The sequence below is a fragment of the Mauremys reevesii genome, linkage group 3 (genome assembly GCF_016161935.1).
Source record: "Mauremys reevesii isolate NIE-2019 linkage group 3, ASM1616193v1, whole genome shotgun sequence".
Lineage (NCBI taxonomy): Eukaryota > Metazoa > Chordata > Testudines > Geoemydidae > Mauremys > Mauremys reevesii.
Window position 1 is genome coordinate 144,346,570 of NC_052625.1, and position 19,659 is coordinate 144,366,228.

Consider the following 19,659-nt stretch of genomic DNA (forward strand, 5'->3'; position numbering starts at 1 on the left):
AGCGCTGCCCGGTGAGTACAAGTGCCGCAGCTCCCTCACTTTGCCCCAGGCCCCCTGAATCCTCTGGGCGGCCCTGGCTCCAGAACATCACCCCTCTGATGGTTAGAAACCTTCACCTAATTTCAAGCTTAACCTTGTTGATGGCCAGTTTATATTGCATTTGTTCTTGTGTTCACAGTGGTGCTTAACTTAAACAAGTCCTCTCCCACCCTGGTATTTATCCCGCTGATGTATTTATAGAGAGCAATCATATCTCCCTTCAGGCTTCTTTTGGTTAGGCTAAACAAGCCAAGCTCTTTGAGTCTCCCCTCAAAGTAGGTTTTCTATTCCTCAGTTAATCTGAGTAGCCCTTCGCTGCACCTGTTCCAATTTGAATTCATCTTTCTTAAACATGGGCAACCAGAACTGAACATAATATTCCAGATGAGATATCACTTCCCTGTCTCTACTGGAAATACTTCACCTGATGCATCATAGGATTGCATTAGTCTTTTTCACAGCCACATCACACTGACAGCTCATAGTCATCCTGTGATCAACCAGTACACCCACCTCTTTCTCCTCCGTCATTTCCAACTGACATAAGTCCTTAGCTTATAGCAAAAATTCTTCTTGTTAGTCCATAAATGCATGATCTTGCACTTTGTACTATTAAATTTCATCTAATTTCTATTACTCTAGTTTACAAGGTCATCCAGATCTTGTATATTACAGTCCTCCCCCATATTGACAATATCTACCACCTTTGTGTCATCCACAAATTTTATTAGCTCACTTTTTATGCCAAAGTCAGTAATAAAAAATGTTGAATAAGATTGATCCCAAGACCGCTCCCTGAGGAACTCCACTAGTAACCTCCCTCCAGCCTGACAGTTCACCTTTGTAGTCTCTCCTTTAGCCACTTCCTTATCCACCTTTCAAGTCGCATATGTGACGTTATTGATATAAATTGGGACCATATAGAACATGGGTTGCAACCAAGGTCCTGTAGTGGCACCAAATCTGATGTAAAGGGGGTCATATGAGGTGTCTAAGACCAGGTTATGGGTTGCTGGTTATGATTATGCTGTCTGTGTGCATGTATCATTTTTAGTTGAAGTTATGAATGTTGGCTCTATGCTGTCTGTATTTCAAGTTGGTGCTGTGCTTCTGGGGAAAGCATCCCAGACAAGGTGGTGTTAGCTCTGCCTAGCCTGCTTGATGGCCCATTAAGGACCATCAGCTACACAATTGATCCATGGAGAGAAGGCAGACACGCCTTGTGACTCAGCAAGGTATGCAGAGATTTGTCCATGTGACTGCAGACTCCATTTTGCTGGAATTTTCCACAGTAAGGACAAAGAGATTCTTACACCTGGAAAAGCCTATATAAGGCTGATGCTTAATCTCCATCTTGTCTTCAGTCCTGCTTCTTACCTCTGGAGGCACTTTGCTGCAAACTGAATCTCTGCACAAAGGACTGACGACCCATCCCAGCAGGGGATGTTCTCCAGAGACTTGATTTAAACCTGCAGTTTACTCCATCACTGTTACAAGCCTGAACTAAGAACTTTGTCATTACTCTATGTAATTGATTCCATTTAACCAATTCTAGCTCTCATCTCTACCTTTTTCCCTTTATGAATAAACCTTTAGATTTTATATTCTAAAGGATTGGCAACAGCGTGATTTGTGGGTAAGATCAGATGTGTATATTGACCTGGGTCTGGGGCTTGGTCCTTTGGGATCGAGAGAACCTTTTTCTTTTATTGGGGTGTTGGTTTTCATAACCATTCATCCCCAGGACAGGTGCACTGGTGGTGATACTGGGAGACTGGAGTGTCTAAGGAAATTGCTTGTGTGACTTGTGGTTAGCCAGTGGGGTGAGACTGAAGTCCCTTTTGTCTGGCTGGTTTGGTTTGCCTTAGAGGTGGAAAAACCCCAGCCTAGGGCTGTGACTGCCCTGTTTGAGCAATTGGTCCTAATTTGGCACTCTCAGTTGGGTCCCGCCAGAACCGCTCCGTCACAGCATATTAATCCCCATCTTCTCCAAATTAATAATTTCTCATATGAAACTGTATTGAATGCCTTAGTGAAATCCAGGTAGATAAAATCCGTTGCATTTCTATTGTCTAAAAAAACAGGTATCTTCTCAAAGAAGGAGATCAGGTTGCTCTGGCATGATTTACTTTTTGTAAAACCATGTTGTATTTTATCCCAATTATTGTTCACCTCTATGTCCTTAACTACTTTCTCTTTTTGTTCCAAGACCTTGAATACAATTGAGGTCAAACTAACAAGCCTGTAGTTTCCTAAATCACATTTTCCCCCCTTTCTTAAAAATAGGATCTACATTAGCAATTTTCCAGACATAGGGTACGACTACTGAGTTTACACATTCATTAAAATCCTTGCTATTGGACTTGCAATTTCATGTGCCAGTTCCTTTAATATTCTTGGATGGAGATTATCCAGGCCCCCCAGTTTAGCCCCATAAAGCTATTTGAGTTTGACTTCCACCTCAGATGTGTAATTTCTACCCCCATATCCTCATTGCCATTAGCCACTACCCCAAGCTCTTCATTAGCCTCATTAAAAACTGAGGCAAAGTATTTGTTTAAGTGTTGGACCATGCCTAGACTTTCATCTCCACCCCATCCTCAGCAATCCCATTTCTTCTTCCCTTACTTACATAGCTATAGAACCTTTTACTATTGGTTTTAATTTCCTTTGCAAAGTCCAACTCTGCTTGGCATTGGGCAGCTCTTACTTTATCCCTACACTTTCTGACCTCCAAGAATTAGCTTCCATTCCTTGTAGGCCTTCTGCTTTCTCTTAATCACCTGTTTTAAATACTCACTCAGCCAGATTGGTCTGCAACCCCTTCCTTACAAATTTTTCCCCTTGCTTGGGATGCAGGCTTCAGATAAGTGCAAAGCTGCAGAAACTAAGTAATTAAAAGCCTCCTCCACATTCAGATCTTTCAGTTGTTCAGTCCAGTCCACTTCCCTAACCAATTCCCTTCTTTTGAAATCAAGGACCCTTATTGCAAATCTATTTTTGTTTATCTTTCCACTTAGTTTAAATTGAATTAGCTCAAGATCACTCAAAACAAAGTTGTCCTTTAGGATCAGTTCTTCTATGAGGTCCTCACTACTCACCCCCACCAAATCTAAAATGGCATCACCTTTTGTTGAAGACCAAAAGGGAACTTTCTTTATATTTTTGTGGGCTGAGCTAACAGGACAGTAGCCAGTCTGGAAATGGGAGACCCATCGAAATCAGGTAACACTACAGACCAAATGGAAACTTGTGCTAGATCTAGAAGCATGCCTTTCCAGGGTACTCTGTTTTATGGGAAGCTTTGTCCTTTGTGTATCTTCAGAAATGAATTTGAATAAACAAGTGGCTGTTAACAATATATGTTAAACATTAAATCTGTTAAAAGTTTTTCTTCCTAACAGATTTGGATGGCAGCTATACAGGGCAGAGTATTGTACTTGCTAAACACTTAAATGCTGTTTTAAGTATTCTTAAAATGGCGTTAGAAAAATCCATTCGTTTTCTTTCCCTCTGGTGCTGGCTTGGCTTTTATTCTTGTACCATCAGTTGCATGTTGATGCTATATACTTGTACGTGACTAGTCATAATCTGATACGGGGCTCCAATAGGAGCAAAAGATGCAGCGCTAGCTTTTGAAATGCTGGCTCTATTTTGTACAGAATAAGGATTTTTTTCCCCTTCTATAACTTGTTTCTATGTTGTCCAGTGGATACCTCAGTACCTGGTGATGCAGCTTCGGTGATCCTCACGTGACACTGACTCTCCTTTAGATTTTGGACTAATCTTTTTGGTAAAAGCTACTTGAGCAAATATATTTCTAGTTGGTAGCATGTTTGAGGTGTAGATGAAAACAGCCACTCTCTCCATTTATTATTGTGCATGGTGTATCTAGTGCAGATACCATTGTGGCCCCTCTGGCACGCTTCTGCTCATTTCCTTAAAATGATATATTAGTGACACTGTTTCCTGCTCTGTGCTAGTCTAAGCTGTTACATGCAGCCAGATAACCTGATTCTGAGAGAGGCTGATTTCAATGGAAGTTGCAGGTGCTTAGTTTCTCTCAGGATCAGGCCTAACAATTATCAACTGAAAGATACGGAGTTAAATCTGGATGATTAGCCCTGAGTGTCCAGTGACTCAAAGCAAATTATATCCATTCTATTTAAGATGAAACTGTGAGGTCTTGTATTATAGCAACATCTTTAACATTCTTAAAACTAGGGGGATGTTAGTCTTTGATGTCCACTACACAGCTAATAGCTTGCTACATATTCAATATGGAGTGTCTACGCTTACCCTGATTGTGACTCAGTGATTTATTTTTTAGCATAGAATATCCATCTCCTCCCTGCTGCAGAAAAGAAGGAAGAATCACTTTGTACGTTTCATCCATTTGGAGTGGTACATAGGCTGGTACTCTACAGGCTGTGCAAAGAACTTCTATGCTGACAACTCTGCTTCCTGGTGGTCTGGAAAGATCGTAGACCACGTGAATGCCTAGGAGAAAACACATTTTTAGACATCACTTTCAATAGCTCCAATGAGCACCTCAGATCCATAAAATCGTTAAACTGACACTCTACACTTCCGCATGTGAGAATTAGGCCTGACTTTTGAAAGAGAACATTCTTATTGTAAATAGCATCCTGCCCTGTCCCCCTCTTACACACAAATCAGCTCTTACTCTTTACTCCAGAAAATTCATGGTTACTGGAACTGTGAAAACAGAGGGAGCAACCCATCTCAAGCTCCATACCCTTTTTCTTTTCCCAGTTCCCTCCTGGCTGCTGACACACACAAACAGTTCATTGGGGAGTGGGTGGGATTATGATATTGGAGATCAGACACCTCCTCCTCTTCATCATATTCCTAGTCTGCCTCCTTGTCATGCATTTGTTTACATGCTCATTTCAACCAGTAAGATAATAGTATGAAGGAATGTGCAAACACATGGTTATTACAGATAGTGGCTATGTTCTTCATTCTTTTTTATACTGTAGCTACTAACTCAAATCAATCTAGGCTCTATGGACTTCTTGGCCTCCTTGTAAACTACGTATGGTATAACTCAGGCCATAACTCATTAATACAGTATTAAAATGCAGAGCCAGACAATGAAACCTACCAACCATGCAATTACATTAAGGTGTCTCTTAATCTGAAGGCAACAGAATGAACCTGCAGTAGAGCTACCATTAAAGGAAGTACAAACAGGTCAAGATGATCAGCAGTCGGGTACAGGAAACAACTCCCTTCAAAAGGGTTAGTGATCCAATCAATAGAGTTCTTAGGGTACCTCACAGTCAGATCATAGCACAGTGACACTGTGACAAACTGACAAGAGATTTGAAAGGACAGTTGAGGTTATGCACTGGACTGATTTAGCGCAGTTTTTTTAACCAAAGGACTGAAAACAGGAACCAGGAAATAGGAGTCTGCAGGGAAGCCAGACACACCTCTCTAGGTCAATTTTAAGCAGAATGCCATTTTACCCTCCTTAGAGGCAGGTACCCTAATTAGTCAAAAGTTCCAGTCAAGCCATTGCTATAACAAACAGATTATTGAAATAAAAGTGAATACCCTACCCACTGCTCTGGAACTGCTACAGCACAAGCTGGATTACAGAATCTGGTGCAGCTGCTCCTGCATGTCTCCTCAGGCTGGTTAAGAACGTTCTTACATGAACAGACGTGAATGAGATGTTTCTTACCTGGTCATTCTCTTTCTGTTAGTAGTTTCTATCTTCATTCACTATTAATGGGTTAATGCCCCCCACCTATGGTATTTGGAGGTGGTCCAGTGTTGTTGCTGGAGGCCCTAGAACTAAGCCCTGCCCTTCAGCTCAGGCCACCTGAAGAGTTGTTCCAAAGCTAGAGAAATGCTCCAACAACCTACTATTAGCATTAAGAGAACAACTTGATATAGTGTATTAATTAACTTTAAGACAATATATGTCCAAGTTGCCCTTCAGAGAAAATTTTCAATTTTATATTCTGGTCATTTACCAGACTAGCAAGGCAGGCTGAATTCAGAGAAAAGCTGCTAACAGAAAAAGTTATCTGGTAAGAAGTTTCTTATTCTGTTTCACTACCTGTGGGAAACTTGAGGCCCTAATGCCCTGGCATTTTGGATGGCCAAAATGATGGCACTATCTCCCAGAAACTGTGGAAAGAACTTACCTTGAATAGAAAAGATTCTGGAGTTACAAGAATAACCTTTTCCTCATGACAACATCAATGTGGTTCTTGTATAGATTGAGGAACTAATTCCAAAGCTTGCCTTTCAGAGGTAATGGCAACTAGAAAAACCAGCCACAGGACTTGTCTAATCTGTTATTGACTTATTTTGGCATCTGATGATACTCAAATGGAGAATCCAGTGAGCCTACCTACAGAATGCCACTAGGGCTGGTACCTGTTTTTATGGTGCTTGGGATGTAGGACTCCAACCCGTCATCCTGATGAAACCCTAATGTAGCTCAGATCACCAGGACTTTGTAACTATTATAATGTGTATCACAATAGCATCTAGAGGTTAGGATCCCGATGTGCTCGGCACTGCACAAAGAGACAGTTTCTGCTGCTCCCCTTGCACTAGAAACGTACATTTGATCAGATCAATACATGAGACTTCCTGGCTGAGTTCTGTCAAGATACCAAACTGTAATGGAGAATCCATGTTGAACTACACTTTTCTTCTGACGCCCAGGCTGTTAACTGTAGGTGTTCCTGGTCTGAATGAAGGAATCTCTGCTTCAAGCGATTTGGTCTCTTCAGCAGGTACAATGTGGGGTCCTTGACTATCTCGCAAGTCCAAAGTGCCTTCTGGGCCAGTGGACCTTCAGCTCTCCCTTTGTCTTTATGTAAACTGTCTTGAAAGGCAGCAGATTGTTTTCTAACCAGGACATTATTTCCATTCCCACAGACAAACTTTGAGCTCTGATTACGCCCAAGTTTTGGAAGGGATACAATCAATCATAAGATAACCTTGACTAGAAGGTAGTAGGAGACTTCTCTGTGATTGCCTGCTAGGTGGGCTCTTGCACCGTCTACTGGTGCAGCTGGTACTAGCCACTGTCACACTGTCATAGACAATAATGGACTTAATGGACTATTGGTCCAATTCCATGTGACCATGTTTGTGGTTTTTAGTTTTTTGTGCAGACACATCCCGATAGTGCTGTCAGAGTGAACTAAAGGGATGTGTACTCTGCGCTTTTGGAAGTCTGTCTTCCAAATATGCTCCCCACTCAGGCTTGCTTCCAGAGTGAGTATGCAAGGTCTAAAGTGAAAATTGGGTTGACTCTCAGCATGTTGTTTGCACCCATCTGTGCACAAAGGGGCCTTCAGATGTGATCTCAGAATGACACCTCATTTTCCACTGCATCAATTGCATGTTTCTAGGCTCTCAGAAAGAATTTCTTCAGGCACATTTTCAGAAACCTGCTCAGGGGATAGAGCTGATGCACAATACCAGCAATCCTACTCATTGGAGACAACTGGCTACTGATGACCCCCTCAGGAAGTGACTGATGCAAAGTCTTGGATCTTTGCAAATCTTTACCGTTATGGTAAAATTACAGCTAGAGCCATGTCTGTTTTGAAATCTGGGTGAGCAATTCTCTGCATTGGGATCAGGAGCTCTTCTTGATTTTGAAGGACTTGTAGCTATGAATCCCTTCCAGCAGCTTTCTAGTTATGACTGAGTCTGTGTAAGGGGAGGGATAGCTCAGTGGTTTGAGCATTGGACTGCTAAACCCAGGGTTGTGAATTCAACCCTTGAGGGGGCCATTTAGGGATATGGGGCAAAAATCTGTCTGGGGATTGGTCCTGCTTTGAGCAGGTGGTTGGACTAGATGACCTCCTGAGGTCCCTTCCAACCCTGATATTCTATGAGTCATCCCTGAACCAGAACCTCATTAAACCACATGCATAGATGAGTCACTCCTGTGCTAGGTTCCAGCCAAGCCACATGTCTGGAGCTGGTTTGGTGACTCATAAGTTGGAACTCTTCTCTACCTGTTAGCAGAACCAGAATCCACAAGCCTTAGCCTGCTCCAGCCTTGTTCCTCATCCTGTCCCTGCCTTGCTCTTACTCTGGCCTTGGTCCAGCCCTGCTCTGGACTCCTGATCCTGGCTCTGTCCCCCAGGCTCCAGCCACTAGCCTGCCACAGCTCTGACCACTAGGCATAACCATCCCCATCCCGGTTTCTGATAGACTATTTCCCTACACAGGGTATTGACTGCATGCTATCTATGCAGGGATATAGGATTAATGTGCGACCTGTGCTTTACTCTGACTACTACCTGCCATTTAAGACTCAGGATGCAGAGGGTGAATCAGAAGGAAGAATCTTGTGGCGGAACTCTAAGCTCTTGTACTCAAATTCCCCCCATCCCCATCATGCTGAGGATTTGGTTGGTTTGAAAGAAAACTTACCTAGGTTTCCTTGGAAGTTTCTGTTTGTAGCATAAATATGAAATTAAAGAATGTGTCAGCTTAAGCTTGGTTAAGAAAATAAGATGCATGTTGCAAAGAAAGTCCCTGACTCACAAGCAGAAGGGAGGCCTTGAAAACAGTAAGTTATAAGGCCAGAAGGAATGAAGTAGATAGGATATCTGGCTCAAAGAATAACTGAGATAAGGGGATACTTCTAAAAAGAAGGCCTCTGGCTGATAAGGGTGACTGCAGTTGGTTTTAAATAAGACACAGGAAATCTGTCTAGAAAGGAGCCAACATAAATGTTCCCACCCCACAGACCAGTATTATTTTAAAAGTAGAGCCTATCTGAAGCCAGGTGCAATGGAAAACTGTTGGCCAGAAAGGCCTTGGGAAGAAAGGTGGTTGTAAATCTTATCTGAATTAAGACTGGAACTAAGGCCTGGTCTACACTACGAGTTTATATCGAATTTACCAGCGTTAAATTGCATTAACCTTGCACCCGTCCACACAACGAAGCCCTTTATATCGATATAAAGGGCTCTTAATATCGATATCTGTACTCCTCCCCGACGAGGGGAGTAGTGCTGAAATTGGTATTGCCATTTCGGATTAGGGTTAGCGTGGCCGCAATTCGACAGTATTGGCCTCCGGGCGCTATCCCACAGTGCACCATTGTGACCGCTCTGGACAGCAATCTGAACTTGGATGCACTGGCCAGGTAGACAGGAAAAGCCCTGCGAACTTCTGAATTTCATTTCCTGTTTGCCCAACGTGGAGCGCCGATCAGCACAGGTGACCATGCAGTCCCAGAATCAAAAATGAGCTCCAGCATGGACCGTATGGGAGATACCGAAGCTGATCTCTGTATGGGGAGATGAATCTGTTCTATCAGAACTCCGTTCCAAAAGACGAAATGCCAAAGCATTTGAAAAAATCTCCAAGGCTATGATAGACAGAGGCCACAATAGGGTCTCAACACAGTGCTGCGTGGAGGAGCTGAGACAAGCGTAACGGAAAGCCAAAGAATCAAATGGACACTCACGGAGGGGGTGGGGGGGACGACTGAGGACTCTAGCTATCCCACAGTTCCCGCACTCTCCGAAAACCATTTGCATTCTTGGCTGAGCTCCCAAAGCCTGAAAGGTCAAAAACATTGTTGCGGGTGGTTCAGGATATATGTCGTCAGGCTCCCCCCCGCCATGAAAGAAAAGGGGAAAAAAAATCGTTTCTCACCTTTTTTCAGTGTCACCGTATGTCTACTGGATGCTGCTGACAGACGCGGTGCTGCAGCGCTACACAGCAGCATTCCCTTCCCTTCCCTTCCTGATGGCAGACGGTACAATATGACTGGTATCCGTCATCATCATCCCATGAGTGCTCCTGGATGGCCTCAGTGAGGTCGGCCGGGGGCGCCTGGGCAAAAATGGAAATGACTCCCAGTCATTCCCTTCTTTAAGCTGTGTCTCCTGGAGATTCACTCCTGCCTGGAGTATCATAGTAGCTGGAGGCTGCCCTCTCTTCCCCCTTTTGATGTCTAATGGAGATTCAGTCCTGCCTGGAGTATCATAGCAGCTGGAGGCTGCGCTCCTCTCCCCCACACCTTTTATCTCTGCTTGCAGAGGCAATAAAGTCAGTGTTGTTTCTTATTCATGCATACCTTATTACTTCATCACACAAATGGGGGGATAACTGCCACGGTAGCCCAGGATGGGTGGGGAAGGAGGGGTGGGCAAGCAACGGGTGGGATTGTTGCAGGGGCACCCCCTAGAATAGCATGCAGCTCATCATTTCTGCGGGATGTCTGGGGCTCTGACCCGGAGTGGCTGTTTGCCTCTCTGGTTCTTTAGTAGGCTTGCTTGATATTCTAGGCAGGACTGACTCTCCATTAGACAAAACTTAAAGAAGAGAATGACCTGGGGAGTCATTCCCATTTTTGTCCATGCGTCCCCAGCCGACCTCACCGAGGCCAGCCAGGAGCATCCATGACAGCAGCAGATGGTACAATATGACTGGTAACCGTCATTGCCAACTTGCAAAGCAGCAGACGGTACACTATGACTGGTAACCGTCTCTGCTAACTTGCAAAGGCAAGGGGATGCTGCTGCGTAGCACTGCAGTATCGCGTCTGTCAGCAGCATCCAGCAGACATACAGGGACAGTGAAAAAAGGCTAAACGGGCTCCATGGTTGCCGTGCTATGGCGTCTGCCAGGGCAATCCAGGGAAAAGGGTGTGAAATGATTGTCTGCCGTTGCTTTAACGGAGGGAGAATTGACTGACGACATTTACCCAGAATCACCTGTGACACTGTTTTTGCCCCATCATGCGTTGTGATGTCAACCCAGAATTCCAATGGGCGGGGGAAACTGCGGGAACTATGGGATAGCTACCCACAGTGCAATGCTCCGGAAATCGACACTAGCCTCGGTACATGGACGCACACCGCCGAATTAATGTGCTTAGTGTTGCCGCGTGCACTCGACTTTATACAATCTGTTTCCAAAAACCGGTTTCTGTAAAATCAGAATAATCCCGTAGTGTAGACATACCTTAAGAAGGAATTGTCTCAAATTGTTTTTTTAGCTGAAGTCAGTAATTGGCAATGACATTACTTGTTTGTTAAAGGGTGTAAAAAGAGTTTTGAATTTGAAGGTTCTTTGTCAGACCCTACCTGATCTGCCCAAATGAGAGAGCTTTCCCTAGACCTGTCCTACTTGTAAGTATAATGATCATGGCCACAAATACTTTGTTACTGTATTGGGTGTAATGACTTTATTTTCAGGCTGTTAGGCATGTTTAGAGCAATTGTATAAAATACCATTTGGCTTTTGGACTTAATATAGGAATTTATGGTTAAATTAGTGTCTGGTGGTCTCATATTATGAATATGAATTTCTAATTTTATTCATAATTCCAACACTACTCCAGATTTTTCTTCTGCTAGAGGAATAATCCCTTCTTAGATACCCTTGGTAGTGGTAACAACCGATGGATTTTTACGCTGGTTTTGATAGTGAGGGTTGAAACCTCTCTGATCTCTCAGCTACTAATTTCTCTGCCTCCACAAACAGCTCCTCATCTGGAAATTGGGATGCACAAGATATCTGTTTAGGATGAGTAATAGCTATTCTTCTTCGAGTGCTTGCTCATATCGATTCCAATTAGGTGTGCGCGCGCTGCGTTCACGCTCGTTGGAAGATTTTTACCCTAGCAACACTCGGTGGGTCGGCTGGGTCGCCCCCTGGGGTGGCGCTGCTATAGCGCTGGATATATACCCCTGCCGACCCAACGGCCCTTCAGTTCCTTCTTACCGCCCATGACGGTTGTTAGAACTGTGGAGCGCGGCTTTGCTGATCTCCACATCCCTAGCTTCTCATAGTTCTTTGCTCTTTACTGTGTTTATAGTTCGAGTTCTTGTAGTTATAGTTAGTTTTAGTACTTATATTTATAGTTAGTGTATATAGTTGAAGGGGGGATCGGGGATTACCCCTTTCCTCCGCCCCGGTGCGGGCTCATGCCCAAGGCACCGGCATTCAAACCGTGCTCGGCGTGCCAGAAGCCGATGCCAATAGGGGATCCCCACGACTCCTGCCTCAAGTGCCTAGGGGAATCCCACCTTACTGACAAGTGCCGCATTTGCAAGTCATTCAAACCAAGGACGAAGAAGGAGTGGGACTTTCGATTGAAGCAGCTCCTCATGGAGTCGGCACTTAGTCCTGCAGCACCGGTACCAAGTGCCCAACAGACTGCCTCAGTAAGGAGCGCGCCTTCGGCACCGGATCACTCCGGTACTGAGGAGGAGTCCCGGCACCGACCTCTACTGGCACCGACTCCTCGGCACCACTCCCTTTCCCCGACTGGGAAACGCCATAGTGCTCCAACCCCAGCCTCGCAGAAGGAGCGCTCGTCTAAGACGGTTCGTCGGACACCGGCATCCGCTGTGGCACCGTCAACACCAGCACCGCAGATGGCAGCTCCACCTAGCGCGGCACCGTCGATTCTGGTCCCACTAGGGCCGTTGAGTCCAGTGCCAGACAGCTCCCCGGCTCATGCTGTGGTTGAGCTCGCTCTCCCTTCTACGCCGGAGACCTTCTCTATGGCAAGAGAGCTCATTGCTATGACGGAGCCGATACGTCCTCAACCCCCGGCACCGCCAGTGCGGGTTGTTCAATCCGTCGGCAAGCCGGCCCTGATAAGGCCTCCTTCCGTTGATCCACCAGAGAGACGTCATTCCAGATCACGGTCTCGGAGACGCTCTCAATCACGCCGTTCCTGCTCCCGGCACCGCTCGCAGTCCCAGCACCGCTCTCCATCGCAGTACCGGTCGAACTCGCAGCAACGTTCAGCATCTCGTTCACCGGACAGATACTCCTGGCACCGATCCAGCTCTCGGCACCGATCTCGGTACCGTGTGTCCCGCAGTCCCTCCAGGCGCAGGGACTCGAGATCCCGGTCGACCTCCCGGCACCGGCATGGTAGAAGGTCCGGGTCTTGCTTGCGGTACCACCATGCCCGGTACCGCTCCCCGGTACCGCCCCGGGATCGAGCGTCAAGAACAGTGGCGCCCTCCCAGGGTCTCTTGGCAGCAACGTGGCCTTCGAGAGACACATCTGTATCATCTCAGGCTGGTAATGCATCCTACCATCAGGAACGTGACTCTGATGTTCCCAGCCATTATCCAGAGACACAAAGCCACGAACAAGGGCCTCATCACTGGTCCTTTTGGACACCTTGGGCATACCACCAGGCCCAAGGTGCCCCATCAGTGGCTCAACGGTCGGCCCTGTCAGAACACCGGGTACCAGAGGCGACAGTGAGCCGCCCGCCACCCCCCCCCCCCCCCGGGCACGGACGAGGCTCCAATTCAGTCTGCAGTCACCGAGGTTCCACCTGATGCAGATGATGCCCCTCACGTACACGACCCACCACAAGACCCGTTGGTCCTGGGCCTCTCCTCCTCCTCCTCACCTGATGAGGCGGTAGCAGGAACTTCCTCCTCAGGCCCTCCCCTGATCGATCTCAGGGCCCATCAAGACCTCTTGAGGAGGGTGGCCCAGAATATGAACTTGCAGATGGAGGAGGTTGCTGAAATAGAGGACCCGGTCGTGGACATCTTATCGGCTGATGCACCTCTTAGAGTGGCTCTCCCGTTCATCCACACTATACAAGCCAATGCGGACACAATTTGGCAATCCCCAGCTTCAATTACACCTACAGCTAGGGGAGTAGAGAGAAAATATATGGTCCCCTCAAAGGGGTACGAATATCTCTACACCCACCCACCTCCCTGCTCTCTGGTTGTCCAATCGGTGAACGAACGGGAGCATCATGGCCAGCAAGCATCAGCTCCTAAGGTGAAGGAGGCTAGACGCATGGACCTCCTAGGCCGTAAAATATACTCGGCTGGGGGCCTCCAACTTAGGGTGGCAAATCAACAAGCCCTCCTAAGTCGGTATAACTTTAATACGTGGGTGTCTGTGGGGAAGTTTACGGAGCTTCTTCCCCAGGAGTCCCATCCAGAGTTTACGGCCCTACTTGAAGAGGGTAAAAAGGTGGCAAGAACCTCCCTCCAGGCCTCTCTGGATGCAGCGGACTCGGCGGCCAGAACTCTCGCGTCCAGAGTGATGATGAGACATATCTCCTGGCTACAGGCTTCAGGCCTTCCCCCTGAATTGCAGCAGACCATTCAGGATTTACCCTTTGAGGGCCAGGGCCTTTTCTCAGACAAAACCGACCCCAGGTTGCAGAGTCTGAAGGACAATTGGGTCATAATGCGCTCGCTGGGTATGCACATGCTGGTGACCCAACGAAGGTCCTTCCAGCCCCAGCCACACCGCCCGTACAACCAGACTAGGCCGCGTCAGGACGCTACCAGAAGGCACGGCAGGGGGAATCGGCGGAGACAGTCTGGCCCTCAGGGAACCCAAAGTCAAGTGCCTCCTAAACCACCAACGGGGCCCAAACAAAACTTTTGATGGGACGTCCGAGGACGGCCCACCAGTTACCCTGCCGGATCCTTCTCCCTCCTTTTTCAACCGCCTCTCCCATTTTGTTCCCTGCCTGGTCCCAGCTGACCTCGGATCGTTGGGTCCTCCGCACGGTGGAAGCGGGATACCACCTCCAGTTTGTTTCAACCCCCCCCCCCGTCCCTCTTCAGGGGCCCCTCTCACGAGCAATTCCTCTTACAAGAGGTCCAGGTGCTCCTAAACCTGGGAGCCGTAGAGGAGGTGCCAAAAGACATGAGGGGCAAAGGGTTCTATTCCCGCTACTTCTTAATCCCCAAGGCAAAGGGCGGTCTCCGACCAATCCTAGACCTGCGAGAACTCAACAAATTCATGATAAAGCTGAAGTTCCGCATGGTATCCCTGGGGACCATCATCCCATCCCTGGATCCAGGAGACTGGTATGCCGCCCTCGATATGAAGGACGCGTATTTCCACATCGCCATTTATCCACCGCACAGACGGTACCTCCGTTTTATGGTCAACCACCAACACTTCCAGTTCACGGTGCTTCCCTTTGGCCTTTCTACAGCCCCAAGAGTCTTCACCAAATGAATGGCTGTAGTAGCCGCCTCCCTCCGGCGTCGTTGAGTACACGTCTACCCATATCTCGACAACTGGCTCATTCGAGGGACTTCCCAGTCACAAGTATTGCAGCACTTGTGCATCGTCAAAGACCTCTTTGGGAGCCTAGGCCTCATGATCAACACAGAAAAATCTACTCTGACACCAACGCAGAGAATAGACTTCATTGGAGCTATTCTGGACTCCAATCTGGCCAGGGCCTGCCTCCCCCAGTCGCGTTTTCAAGCAATGTCTTCAATAATTCGAAGTCATCAATCCTTTCTGACAACGTCGATGCGCACCTGCCTCAGCCTAGTAGGTCACATGGCCTCCTGCACCTTTGTGACCAAGTACGCGAGGCTACGCCTCCGTCCCTTCCAAACCTGGCTTGCTTCAATATACCGTCCACACAGAGACGGTCTGGATTCGGTGCTCACTATCCCCAGGACGGTTCTCGACTCCCTCACTTGGTGGTTAGACCCCTCTCGAGTCTGCGCAGGGATGCCTTTCCACCCACCACAACCCTCGGTGGCCCTAACCACGGATGCATCATCTCTGGGTTGGGGTGCCCACCTCGGGAACCTTCACACTCAAGGCCTCTGGTTGCCCCAGGATCTGGCCTTGCACATCAACGTGAGGGAGCTGAGAGCAGTCCATCTAGCATGCCAGGTGTTTCGGGGCCATCTCCAAGACCGTTGTGTATCAGTGTTCACGGACAACACAACGGCCATGTTTTACATAAACAAGCAGGGCGGGGCACGCTCCTCCCTCCTTTGTCAAGAAGCCATCTGCCTCTGGGACTTCTGCATAGCCCACTCTATCGATTTGGTAGTGTCTTTTCACCCAGGAGTCCAGAACACTCTGGCAGATCACCTCAGCAGGTCCTTCCAGTCTCACGAGTGGTCGAGCCGTCCGGACGTTATCCATTCTGTTTTCTGGAGGTGGGGCTTTCCCCACATAGACCTCTTTGCCTCCCGAGAGAACAGGAAATGCCAGGTGTTCTGCTCCTTCCAAGGACACTCCCCGGGCTCCCTCTCAGATGCATTTCTGATCCCGTGGAAGAGGCACCTACTTTATGCCTTCCCACTGTTTCCGCTCGTCCACAGAGTCCTACTCAAGCTCCACAGGGACAGAGCCCACCTGATCCTCATTGCTACAGCATGGCCAAGGCAGCATTGGTACACCCTGTTGTTCGACCTCTCAGTGGCAAACCCGATTCCCCTGCCACTCTGGCCGGACCTCATAACACAGGACTTCGGCAGGCTTCACCATCCGGACCTGCAATCCCTTCATCTCACAGCATGGCTGCTGCGTGGTTGAGCCAGTCTGAGTTGCGTTGCTCTGCCTCAGTACAACAGGTACTCTTGGGCAGTAGGAAGCCTTCCACTAGGATGACATATCTCGCCAAGTGGAAGCGTTTCTCCCATTGGTGCGCTCAGAGTAACTTAGTCCCCGGACAGGTATCTGTCCCTACTGTCCTGGATTACCTCTGGTCCCTGAAAGCAGGGCCTGGCGGTCTCTTCTATAAAGGTACATCTGGCAGCTATTTCCGCCTTCCACCCAGGCGAAAGTGGCCATTCAATTTTTTCTCACCCCATAGTTTCCAGGTTCCTTAAGGGATTGGAACGCTTGTACCCTCAAGTCAGACACCCAACCCCTACCTGGGATGTAAACCTGGTGCTAGCCAAGCTTATAGGGGCCCCCTTTGAGCCTCTGGCCACCTGCTCGCTGCTGTACCTTTCCTGGAAGACAGCCTTCCTCGTCGCTATCACCTCGGCAAGACGAGTATCAGAGCTTCGGGCCTTGACAGCGGATACCCCGTATAAGGTATTCCACAAGGACAAGGTACAGCTGCGACCACACCCTCTTTCCTCCCTAAGGTGGTGTCTGCTTTTCATGTCAATCAAGACATCTTCCTCCCAGTCTTTTTCCCAAAGCCGCACTCATCGCGTCGGGAATAACAACTACATACCTTGGATATCCGTAGGGCTCTCGCTTTTTATAGAGAGAGAACCGAATCCTTCCGACGTTCGCCTCAGCTCTTTGTAGTGGTGGCAGTCCACATGAAAGGCATGCCGGTCTCTTCCCAACGAATCTCATCTTGGGTGACATCCTGCATCCGAACATGCTATGAATTGGCTCATATTCCGGCTAGCCATCTCACCGCCCATTCTACTCGGGCGCAAGCCTCTTCTGCCGCTTTCCTGGCCCATGTCCCCATCCAGGAAATATGTCGGGCTGCTACCTGGTCATCGATTCACACCTTTGCCTCACATTATGCATTGGTTCAACAGTCCAGAGACGATGCAGCCTTTGGTTCAGCAGTTTTGCATTCTGCAACGTCTCACTCTGACCCCACCGCCTAGGTAAGGCTTGGGAATCACCTAATTGGAATCGATATGAGCAAGCACTCGAAAAAGAAAAGATGGTTACTCACCTTTGTAACTGTTGTTCTTCGAGATGTGTTGCTCATATCCATTCCAAACCCGCCCTCCTTCCCCTCTGTCTGAGTAGCCGGCAAGAAGGAACTGAAGGGCCGTTGGATCGGCAGGGGTATATATCTGGCGCTATAGCGGCGCCACTCCAGGGGGCGACCCAGCCGACCCACCAAGTGTTGCTAGGGTAAAAATCTTCTGACGAGCGTGCACACAGCACGCTCACACCTAATTGGAATGGATATGAGCAACACATCTCAAAGAACAACAGTTACAAAGGTGAGTAACCGTCTTTTCATGGGTATAACATGGATTCCTTGTAGCCAGAGAGTTAGAAGCCATTGCTCATCACAAATCACATCAAGAGTTTGGCCAGGACAAAATCTGAGCCATCTCACTCCAAGCAAGGATCATACCCCTAGCTGAAGAAGGCTTTTCTTACTAAAGTATATGCAATGTGTTCGGTCTGAAAGGGTATATCTGAAGCAGTGCATCATCGCTCTTATGAGCTATGGGGCTTTTTATTTGTTCATTTTTTTCTTCCTTTTTTGGAAGTGACAAACCTTCTGAAGCCAATCTTACACTCCCAACATTTATGTAATTTGTTTTTATGGAAACACTTAGTTTAACATTCGGTTTTAATCAGAAGTCTACATTTGGATCTTATGATGTACTAGGGAGGTATCCATGGGAAACTGTGCCTAATATGGTATTTTACTAAATTAATGAGTTCCTTGCTAGCCACTAATATCCTGTACTAAAAAAGTCTTGCAGGGTTTTTGGGGGTTTTTTTTGGGGTGGGGGAAGAGGGAGGGTTTTTTGGTGATGTGTGTGGTACTTGCCCTGGACGTTAGAGTGGGGAGGTAGCTTGCTATCTGTCCTGGTCTGGGGGATCATACCACCAAGGAGGGCTACTGGTACACATTTTGACTGTAGGAATAGCTTGCTAAGTGTCCAGGGGAGTTTGAAAGGCTGCCTGCATTGCTCCTCCAGCCTAGCTAGCACTCAAGTAAGTAGGAGTAGTATAGTACCACTTGGGTCTTTACGCAGGTCTTGCCCATTACAACACTATGTAGACATGACGAGGTTAGGATTTCTAACATGCACTAATGTGTTGCACATTAGTTGGTCTGTGTGGATCCTGCTAGTGCACACGAGAAGTGCCCTAGCGTGTTTTAACGTACTGCTGTTAACACACACTAGGGAATTCTTTGTGAGCACTAACAGGGCGTACATGGACTAGTTAATGTGCAGCACATTAGTGCATATTGGAAATCCCATCCCCGGGGTGCCCATTTCCCCACCACGCAGTCAAGCAATCAGTCAGGATCATTTTGAACATGGGAAGGGATCTCACACTTACACCTCTGTAACTCCATGATGGTGCAGCGTGGTTGGGAGTGGAATCCTCATCTCTTCTGGTCAGACTGCCTGAAGTACTCCTCAAGCGTTAATGTGGAGACAGTCGGGGTAGGGGGCGGGGAGGGAAGGGGCACGAAAGCGAGAGACTCTTTCCTACCTTCCACCTTCTAAGCCATTTTTGGGCAGTGCAAGGGTTTAAATTATGGCTGATGATCAGAAGGCACAATTCCATTCTGCTGCTGTGTGAAATCTGAGCCCTTTTTCCTGGCAGTGATGCTTATGAGTGGAAGGCCAGACTACCACAATTCCCCTTTATATTGCAGCCTGAGGCAGGACTGCCCTGGAAGGACAGGCCCCTCTGCTGGTCCAGACATGCTGCAGGGTGGGGAAAAGGTGGTGAGCATGATACAGAGCACTGCGAGAGTCTCTGTGTAGCAGAAAACTCCCAGCAAACACTGCCTTGGGGAAGGCAAAGGAAGGGTTTAACTCCTGTTTGCATCCATTGTCCACTGACAATTGCACACATTGTTCACTGACAATATTAACTGCTGCGCTGCAAAGGTGATGCTTGCTTTACCTTTTTGGGACCCCTGAGGAGTTTGCCAGACTTACCTTTGAACATCATAAGAATCCCTCAATCCACAGGGGGAGGCAAGGGAGCTGTATAGGAGCCTTTTTTCTTTCCCGCAGGGAGAAGAGGCCCCACTTCAGTAGCCAGGGAGGAACTTTGGCTCCTTTCAGGGGGGTTTCTCCCTCTGGCCCAGGTCTGTTGAGCAACCTACCTCCTGAGCTGGCTGGGTAGCATCCTTCTCTC

At 47.7% G+C, this 19,659-nt stretch overlaps 1 protein-coding gene across 1 annotated transcript in view; it reads right to left on the bottom strand.

The window, feature by feature from the left end:
- The window catches only part of NT5E (5'-nucleotidase ecto), a 68,278-nt gene that overhangs the window by 3,887 nt on the left and 44,732 nt on the right, over positions 1-19,659 (bottom strand). Inside the window, exon 8 of the mRNA XM_039532555.1 lies at positions 4,339-4,539. Coding sequence (XP_039388489.1) covers positions 4,339-4,539 — 201 coding nt within the window. The remainder of the gene's footprint in view (positions 1-4,338; positions 4,540-19,659) is intronic.